The sequence below is a fragment of the Cannabis sativa genome, chromosome 4 (genome assembly GCF_029168945.1).
Source record: "Cannabis sativa cultivar Pink pepper isolate KNU-18-1 chromosome 4, ASM2916894v1, whole genome shotgun sequence".
Taxonomy (NCBI): Eukaryota; Viridiplantae; Streptophyta; class Magnoliopsida; order Rosales; family Cannabaceae; genus Cannabis; species Cannabis sativa.
In genome coordinates, this window is record NC_083604.1 from 18,824,660 (window position 1) to 18,834,395 (window position 9,736).

Sequence of the window (9,736 nt, forward strand, 5' to 3'; positions counted from 1 at the left end):
CAAACATAGGGACTCTCCATCAACAAATAACAACCCTACTCTTTAGGGATTAATAATTATTTACTTCGTATTTCAAATATACGTTGTAACTTCCCTATTTTCTAAGGATATCTCTATGTACAGCTTGTAAGCCCTATTGCTATATAAAGGGCAAGATGCAAGTACGCTCAGAAGCACTATAGCAATAAGTCCTCATTCTTTTTTTCATACTTCTCACTTACAAAACACATTCTCATTGTAATACTGAAGAGAGTCTAGCTAGAAATGACAAGGTTTCAGTCTGTAATTTGTTTGGTATTATCTCAAAAGTAAATACAACTAAGTTTTGATATGGCATGTTTACTTAAAGGGAATGTGAATGAATGATATGGTATTGATTCCCATACAATTGTTTACTAAATTTTGGAAATGGGGAAACTAGTGGGACCCACATAAATTAGGGAGAAAATAAAGGGAAAGGTTCTCCCCCTATTTTTATAGGGAATGCCTTTCCCTTTCCTTACTTAATTTATTTTAATTATGATTTTATTAATTAAAAATAAAAAAGACAAATATACCCCTTAAAAATCTATAAACAGAAAATTATTACATGTTTTAATGATGGCAATTTTGTCAAATTAAAGCATTCCGATTACCTTTCCTAGTTATGTAAACAAAATAATATGATTCTGGTTTTCTTTCTGGACAGTTTAGTATACATCATAATAAAATATTGTTTCTGATTATTTACTATTTTAAACCGATACATTTCTCCCATTGATTATTCTGATTCCAATTACAGTTTAGTAAATCATTACCTAAACATAAGGGATCGAACCTCTATAAATCTATATCTCATATATTTATTATCATTCTCACGTGACAGCCATAAGAAAAATTCGATTATAATTAAACTCTGTGTCGATTGGCTAAATTTACAGTCAACAGTACACATATGTTTCAAAAAATATATGAATGTATATATTCATACATATATCACAAAAATATAATCTAAAATAAATTTTTTATTCTATATACAATTATTTTTTCCTATTCTTAGAATTTGTTAATTTTTTATTTGTTTATTTTAATTTGTTGTTAGAGATATAAAACAATAACAATTTTATTTTATTGTTGGTTATGTGAAAATAATTTTTATTTTAAAATATTCAAAAAGTAATCAATCTAAAATAACTAATCCGATCTACACTATTGCTAATTGAATTAGATTGGAATCAAAATATAAAACCTGCACTTAGTGCAAATCGAATACACTATGAGTAAAATAGTGTAGATTAAATTAGATTAATACCCCTAGTTCAAATGATTAAACCCACAACGTCTAAGGTTTTAGTCCCTCTTCGGTAGCCACATAACAATCGCTATAATATTTTGGTCCCAATTATTATAGGATTAAGTGGGAATTCAAGTTTCAAGATAATAATAATTATGAAATAAATAAATAATAAGTTTGAAGTGACTAACAATTGGTTTCATATTTTTGTTGTTATCAAATGAAACATTCTTATGGGGAAATGACGTTTTATAATTAGTTAGCAGTTTTTTATAATTTTTATTAAATTAAAATAAATAGAACTCAATATTAAATTACACCAATAATAATATTAAAGAGACATCATGGGTGCCCGTCACTACACTTGCATTGGAAATATTATCAAGACATTTACAGAGCGACTTTATCCTGAAGATTTGCAATACGAGCCTGCATATAAATATAGATAAAGAAAATCCAGTAAGTTAGAGGAATATATAAATGAGTAGAAACAACTCTCCATAGATGAATAAATAAACAAAAAATATGGAATATTAGGAGGTCTAATGTATATACAAGACAAGAAAGAAGCATAATTGCCCTGAAGGATCAATAAGAAAAGACAGAAAATAATGATAATGTAAATTGAGAAATTACTTGGATTATGTTATCTAGTTATCCTTGAACTAAAACTAGTGACTGGAAAAGGGAAGGAAGCGACTCAAGATTGATTGATCAACCACTCAAACAAACCAAGTTAGCTTCTTTACCACACTGGTACCTTTCAAAAAATACTTTTAACCTTTATAACTTCTTCTCACTTTATTTTATGGTCCAAGTAGTTCAGAAGTATTATTTATTAAATTAGGCATCTACACTAAAATATAGAGCAACCAACCACTAACGACGTTGAACCCAAAAGGAGTTCTAATTCTAATCTAGAAAACATAATATTTTCTAGCATATTTGTTAAGAAAAGAGAAATAAAGAAGCAAGTAGCAAACAATTGGTAGTAAGAAACCTATCAGAATCAATAGATGATATCTTTTTTGAAAGAAGAGAAATACAAAAGCATTATTATGTTAAATAGGTTTCACCTTCAACCTATGTACAATACAAGAGAATTAGAAAGAAATGGAAAAGTAGAGCAAGAGAATTAATGAAAATAGGCATGGAATTGATCTTGTCCGCTTTTTTTTAAATCTCTTGCGCCTACTCCAGCTTATTTCCCAGCTGCAAGTCCTAAGTTATATAGCACAAACGAAAAGAGCTTGAAGCCCAACTCTGGATTGTCTATAAATAAGATCCCTTAGTTCGGTTCAAGGACAGCCACACAAATAAATTATTAAAGAGCACAAATTGCTTCCATAATCAAAGTACATATTGAGCTCAATTTAATTATCTGTCTTTGTAGTTTTACTTTATGTAGTTTCAGTAGTCGTAATTTATAAATATTGCTAATCAAGTCCTTAATGCATGAACTCAATACAGATAAACGCAAAATAAAATCTACCACGAACATATATTTTCTTAGACCAAGATATAAAATAATACCTTGAATGATTTTGAACGACGAATAGATGGGTCAATCCCTAGAGCTGTTAAATATGACTTCTCGGCTGCATTAAATTGGTTCATGGCCAGGAATGCATCACCTTGGCAAATGTAGGCCTTCAAATGCAGATTACATACACATATACTTACAACACAAGATAAATTATAAGCTTGACGGACCATATATAAATGTTATTATCAAAAACTAAAATCCATTTGGTGACCACCTATACAGTGAAAATTTTTATGCATGTTCTCTAGCATTATACATGACCAGAAACAAAAGTTCAATTTCAATATGCATCTGATATGCAGGACAGTTGAATAAACAAGAAATTTGACCCAAGCACCAACGTCAACGATAATATGACCTCTTTGTGAATGTGCGTGTTACGTTCGAAATTTCTAGATATTGGTGTCTATAACTAAGGCACCAACATGTGTGCAACAATGTGATTAGACTTTTCCTCATAAATTAATAGTCTTATGTACAAAAAGCATGTTTTTGGGCTCTCTAAAGATTAACTGATCAATTAAAAATCATTCAAAGGTACAGCAGATAGGTTTTTGCAAAGTAACTGTTGTCTACAGGTTTGTTTTGATTGAAAGGATACGATATTGCATTACTGGAGCCTGCAGGACTCTTACCATACATAGTCTTTATAATCTCGTAACCATGCTGAGAAAGGAAAATGTACAAAGTTCTTACTAGTTAAACATAATAGTCAGAATGCCTAAAACAGATTTTCTTTTTTTTTTTTGATACTCAGAATAATTAAAACAGATTAAAAACTTTGTAAGTGACATGACAAGTATGACAATTCAAAATGTCTAAAACATGTTTCCAAGTTCAACAATTTAGGTTTCTAAAGCATGTTTCCAGAATCCAGATATAACCAGAAGCATACCACCTCAAGAGTTCCAAGATCAGTACAAATTTTCATTTAGCATTTATATAGACATATATCTGTTAGGAAAAATACAGAATCTGGCTTACCTCGACATACTGAGGCATAAACACCAAAGCCTCTTTAGCATCTTCAAGAGCTTCATGATATTTCTCCATTGCCAACCTTGTACGAGACCTGAATGTTATGGTGGCAAAAGGTCCTCATAAGGATTCCAAGACTGAACTAATTTTCTTTTGCCCTAAAAGATTTGACAAGCAAGGAAAGTTACATACATGTCCTACTGGCTCTTCATATCAATTAAAGATAGACATTTACTAGGCTTTACTTGAATTTAAACCACAAACACACATGCACATGAATGAACGTAGACACAATTCTAGGCCAACAGATAAGAGTAATTTACAAACCGGTCTTTGTATGTGATATTGATACCCCCCACTGGTTTTAGCTCTATAGCCTGCACAAATAGCACGCATCAAAATTATATCCCTCGCACCATTAGTCCATTAACAATAAGCTTATAGTCAAACAAAGCTCAAACGTGTTACTCATAAGTCATAACATAACATCTTGATTGCACCTATGACAGAACCACATTTCACTCTCAATCCCATACTGTTCCTTGAATGTGTTATACGCATATGCCGATGTAGTTTGGCGGTTAAAAAGTCATCATATTATATGAACATATGAACAAATCATAAAATCATGATATTGGGTCTTTCCTAAATTGTGTTTGTCATCGTATCACACAATATGAGACCTTTATTTGTCATGTGCAATTGTGCATGCCATTTATCTAAACCATAGAACTTTACAAAATAATAACAATTCAGAATCTACAGGAAATTTTATTTATATCCTATAAAATAATAAATACTCTAAATTTTTTTAAAAAAAAATAATAAACTTAAATAATTTTTAAAATTACTGTTATTATTTTTTTTATAATTTTTTTTTCTTATTTTTTTGTTAATTTTTTTAATGTAGCGTAATGGTATTACAATCAATTAATAGTTTAAAAATTTTGAGTTTGAATCCATGCCATTAAATTAAAATAAAAAAAAGTTAAAAAAAAATAAAACAATTAAAGATAAATTTTATAAAATAATTTGTGGTATAAATACTTAAGTTTAACTCGCAGTTGTAAATAAATATTTAAATTTAAATTTTGTCGGTAATAATACCTAAGTATATTTTTAAAACTATATAAGTACTTGTTAAATGTTAAGTAAATTGCCATATGGCAATCTTTGATTAATTTCTGATTGGTCATTTAATAGTCAAGTACTTACAGAATACTAAAAATATAACTTAAGTATTATTACCGCTAAAAATTAAAATTAAATATTTATTTTCAACTGTAGTTAAATTTAAAAATATTTATCTCACGAATTACTTACTTTTATATAATATAAAAATTATTAAAATTGGGGTATTTAGAAGTTTTCTGGTTATAAATAAATTTGCCACATACACATTCAATATAATAAATTTATGCCAATTTTAACCCATTACAGTAAAATATAGATATCAAAAAACAATAGATAAAGCAATTTACCTGAGAAAGTAGCAACTCCGCCTGAGAAAAGTTGCCCTTATCAAACTCAAGCTCCGCCTTCTTTCTCAAGGCAAGGGCTTCGAGGCTCTTCTTCGCGGCGTCAGAGTCCCATGAAGATCCGCAGAGAGCGGCCAGGACCTCAGCCGAGCGATTGGCAGTACCACAATGGCTGACCACGACGGCGCTAGGCAAAGAGACTAGGTTTGGACCAGCGCCGCAGCGGCCCAAGCATCCGCATGACTTGACGGTGACGGTGGGCGGAGCAATACCGGTGAGGATTTCTAGGGTTAGAAGGGAACCCTGTCTTCGGCAAGTTCGGTTGGTACAGACTCGAATTTCTTCGAGCTCTGAGGTAAAACGACAACGACGGTGAATACGACGTCGTTTAGGCATAAAAGTAAGAGTAGCAATTGGTTGGGAGAATGAGAGAGCTTTGTTTGGTAGTAGCATCAGCACCATTTCTTCTTCGTTGGGCCGCCTTGGAAAGCTGGACTCTTTGGTGACCTTTTAGTTTGAAAGGGGAAACCATTAAAAACGACGGACTACAAAATGTGTCGGTTAGGGGGGCAAACCTTTCTTATGGCTGGTATTTTTTTTTATATTGGGGGTGGAGGAATTTGAATTTGGGACTGAATTTAGGGAGCCAAACATTGCTTAGTTACTTCTAACTAGATATAAGATAAACAACCCAACTAAAATGATTATTTCTAATATACAACGAAACAAATTAGCATTGGCATACAAATATCTCAGTATAATTTGTTATTGCTGGACAAACAATTACAACAGAATAGTCAAATTGATGGACAAGCAAAAGTGGTTGAGGGCAGCGCCCAATTCTCTCTAGTTGAAACTTGGTTATTCAAAAACAAACTTCAGTTGGTTCGGCTTCTTAAAAGTCGAATTGGTTCAGTTCGGCTTCTTAAAAGTTGGAACTCATTGGAAACTCGCTTCAAAATGATTTGAGTTTCGTAAGTCCAGCAATGACTACTAAAAGTTCAGCCAAACAACCCCGAAGGGCACCAAGAAATGTTTGAGGGTACTAACACCACCAAATTACGATGAATATGCAATAATTACAGTCTATTATAGTAGTAAACATACAACACTATCACTTCCCTCTAAATAAAAAAGCCTTGTGAGCATGAGAAAACAACATTAAACACTCTTCACACATTTTCTTCATTCAGCCTTAATTCCTCTCTTGCCCGTGATATACATTTTTACTCAATATTGGCTTGACTTTTGGGAAACGTCATGCACGGTTTGAAGTGAACAAAACAAAACGTCACGACCGAGGGAAAAAAACCAAGGACCCTATTGGTTTTAAAAGAATAACTTTTAACAAGTCTAGCAAACGTTCTCATTTCAAAGGATTATCCAATTTATCTGACTAATTAAATAAAGAAGCACATCATAAGATTACAGGCATGGCTCTAAATAACTAGATTAGCAGTTGTGCAACACCTTCAACTCATTGTACTATTGGCGGGAAGGAAATAAAAAGGGTTGATTTAGACCATAATATGAGTAACTACCTCAGGCACAGCGTATCACTTGAAGCATCAAGGTAAACATGCCAAAAAAGGGAAGAGTAACTACTAACAGTGTGTATCACAAGGAATCAGAGAAAGCATTTAGGTGACTCAAATTGGGATGCAATAAACAAAAAAAAAAGTAAAAACAAAAAAACTAGAATTTTAGCAACATTTTAATTATATAAAAATGGCACAAAATCCCCATTAATCCTCTCTAAGATGCAGGAGCCTTCTCTTCTGCGGCTGCTTCAAAAGTCTGCCCAGGAACTAGCTCTGGAACATCATCATCGTCATCTTCTTGTGCTGTTGCATCCCCAGCACCAGCAGCACCAGGTGCCTGCTTCTGGAACTGTTCTGCTAGTTTCTTCAGGTTATCCAAGTTATCTGGTCCTGAAAAAAATTACAAGTAAAATTTTAGTCAGCATAATCATTAAAAAATACCAAATTGCATTGAAGGTTGTAAGTAGTTAGCAAGAGTGTTACCCAATTGGTTGAGGATGCTAGGAAGAATATCCTGCAATTCTGAAACAGAAAAATTAAGATGTTAGATCAGAGTAAAACAAAGAGAAACATATCACTAGTTGGAAACACAAAAGACGCTTCCTTTAATTTAAAATAATATTAGCTAACTCGCAAAAATAACTCATGATCCAAAAGAACATGAAATATTTAAAGGACAAGAGCCATACTCTTTGTCTGAGGAGATCCACTAACAACCCAAGTGTTGGCAGCAATAGATGCTTGAACTGAAACATTAAGAAAAATGTTAATCCCCACCAAAGAGAATTAAAATGTAGATATAAAATGCACATCTGAGAGAAATAGAGTTAACTGCACCTTTGGGGTTAATGAACTGAATGACAACATCATCCTTAAAGATGTTGACTTCTTCAATTGCGGGAATAGCGTTCACCCCTATTCTCTTCAGAGTGCTCTGAAGCCTTTTGTCGTCTGTGGTAGTAGTCTTGTGTACGGCCTTCTTCTTTCTATGAAAGAAGAAAACTTTAAATAAACTCGCCTTATTTGAGAAAAAAAATATAAATCTTCTACCTTTTTACATCTCAAAGATAATACTTGCAGAAACCTAACACTATTCCGTTAATCTAACACACCAAACCATTGCATTAATAAAATGTGCATTTTGATTTAAGCGTACAATTAATATTAGTAAACAAGAGAAGTAATAATAAATAAAATAATAATAGTAATAATAGTGAACAAATTAAACAAATGTCTCTGTCAGAAACCTCAGAACCTGTCCTAACCTGTTAAATTCTCCTATCAATAATACATGTCAAATCATTCTGCAATTTTATTAACAAATTAAAATCTGGCTTTATTAACTTAGCAAAGAGATAACTAAATGGATATTGATAGTCCATAGTTTAAAAGCAAAAAGAAATATACCTTCTCACGCTACCTTTCCCACCGGTGCGAACGGCACCAGCCATCTTCTTAAGCTTATCCACATTCATCTGTATAGCAGAAAAGGATAAGGTAAATATTATATGACTCCTTAAGATAAAGAATATTGCACAGTAAGTTAATTCAAAAGAAAATACCAAGCAAATAAACTTCTAACAAGTTCAAGAAAAAATCCATATTAAAGGCTCAAATGCAGCAATTAATAGGGCATAAACCCATAAAAAAAAAGAAGATAATCATAACATTACAAGCCTACTACTAACATTTAAGCCAAGTTATTATATTCTTTAACATCCTTCCAAGGCATAATCATTATTTCAGTATTTCAACGAGACAACAATGACATTACAAGTCCACTTAAGTTGGTAATATTTAACTTCCATCCATCCTGAGAATAATCTTTATAAATTCTATACGATTGGAATAAGGCCTGTACTGGTTCCACAATTTCATGAATACTTCTTTAAACTTGCATTTCCAAAGACAAAGATGACAAGAATCAAATCTTACCCAAATACTGGTAGATGAATCTATTCAGTGTACAATTACTTTGTAAATAAATAAAATAAAAATGAAGATGTCTCTAATTGCACTTAATCATCTCACTTGTAAAGCGACAAAAAAGCTTCTCTGGACTATATAAACTGATAAACACATAGTTACATACAAAGACATCAAACCCCAATAAATTTCTCCATTTCTAAGCCGCAGTAAACAAAATCTTGACAGAATCAAATGATATAAACCTCAATATTAAAACAAAAGCGTCGAAACGAAAACCCTGACCCAATCCAAATATTCTTTATCCAAATAAATCAGAGACCGGAAACCCTAACAAACTTATCAAGAACAAGAAACGAAGCAAATGCCATTAAAATCGAAGATCAGAGAACGGGATAGAGAAGAAGAAACTTTAGGGTTTTTACCTTGGCTAGGGTTTAGGTAGAGGAACGAGGCTGATAAGATTAGAGAGAGTGAGAAGAGCACTCAGACAGACGGCGCTAAAGAAACCCATTCGGTCCTATTAAAGGAGCGGCTAAGACGATAACGTAAGTGGGTGATGATCCGACGGTCACAATTTCATTTCGTTTCTCTCACTGATAGGGTTTGTATTTTATTTTGTAATTTTCTAAGGTTCTTGATAGCTAGTATGTACCCTCATTCTCCACCGTCGGATCTCATTTCTAATCAAAAATTGACATGATGTATGCATAAAATTAAAAAGGATATGTTTACTCCTCAGCAAGAGCATGTCGTCTCTCATTTGCAATAATTTCTCTAAAATAAAAAATAAAAAAAAAATTAAAGAATTGTAATTAAAAATATACTACAACAGAGTTTTTTAAATTTCTTATTTATTTTAAAGTTTTTTTAAAAATATTATTTATAATTTATATTTAGAAAATACTATTCACGATTCTAAACATATTTTATTGATTATTTGAGTTTTAATAATTATTATTGTATATAAATTTATGTATATACTAGATAATGT

General features: G+C 31.9%; 2 protein-coding genes across 6 annotated transcripts; both read right to left on the reverse strand.

Annotated features, from left to right (window-relative positions):
- Nucleotides 1–1,520: 1,520 nt before the first annotated feature.
- Nucleotides 1,521–6,136, reverse strand: LOC115712789 (uncharacterized). Of its 5 annotated transcripts, none has more exons than XR_009687288.1 (6): nt 5,279–6,136; nt 4,125–4,174; nt 3,804–3,891; nt 3,455–3,485; nt 2,807–2,923; nt 1,521–1,702 (listed from the first exon to the last, which is right to left on the reverse strand). XR_009687288.1 is itself a non-coding variant. In XM_030641148.2 (5 exons), the coding sequence occupies exons 1-5, from the start codon at nt 5,735–5,737 to the stop codon at nt 1,664–1,666; spliced, it is 753 nt and encodes a 250-aa protein (XP_030497008.2). In that variant the 5' UTR covers nt 5,738–6,136; the 3' UTR covers nt 1,521–1,663. The 5 variants fall into 5 exon arrangements, 3 of the variants coding, with proteins under 3 accessions (XP_030497008.2, XP_030497011.2, XP_030497009.2); XR_004010944.2 differs by having other exon boundaries at nt 1,579–1,702; nt 2,807–2,951; XM_030641148.2 differs by lacking the exon at nt 3,455–3,485.
- A 598-nt stretch (nt 6,137–6,734) lies between these two features.
- Nucleotides 6,735–9,323, reverse strand: LOC115712790 (basic transcription factor 3). Its single transcript, XM_030641152.2, has 6 exons — nt 9,168–9,323; nt 8,224–8,291; nt 7,654–7,802; nt 7,506–7,562; nt 7,300–7,338; nt 6,735–7,206 (listed from the first exon to the last, which is right to left on the reverse strand). The coding sequence occupies exons 2-6, from the start codon at nt 8,289–8,291 to the stop codon at nt 7,031–7,033; spliced, it is 489 nt and encodes a 162-aa protein (XP_030497012.1). The 5' UTR covers nt 9,168–9,323; the 3' UTR covers nt 6,735–7,030.
- Between the last annotated feature and the right edge of the window lie 413 nt (nt 9,324–9,736).

Excerpts from the sequence above, each read along its gene's own strand:
- LOC115712789 (XM_030641148.2), bottom strand. The coding sequence starts at position 5,737 with ATGGTGCTGATGCTACTACCAAACAAAGCTCTCTCATTCTCCCAACCA. Across the intron at positions 4,175-5,278 it reads CGGAGTTGCTACTTTCTCAG|GCTATAGAGCTAAAACCAGT; the intron begins GTAAATTGCTTT and ends CTATTTGTGCAG. Across the intron at positions 1,703-2,806 it reads GTCGTTCAAAATCATTCAAG|GCTCGTATTGCAAATCTTCA; the intron begins GTATTATTTTAT and ends ATTTATATGCAG.
- LOC115712790 (XM_030641152.2), bottom strand. The coding sequence starts at position 8,291 with ATGAATGTGGATAAGCTTAAGAAGATGGCTGGTGCCGTTCGCACCGGT. Across the intron at positions 7,563-7,653 it reads TCAGTTCATTAACCCCAAAG|TTCAAGCATCTATTGCTGCC; the intron begins GTGCAGTTAACT and ends TTAATGTTTCAG. Across the intron at positions 7,207-7,299 it reads TAGCATCCTCAACCAATTGG|GACCAGATAACTTGGATAAC; the intron begins GTAACACTCTTG and ends AATTTTTTTCAG.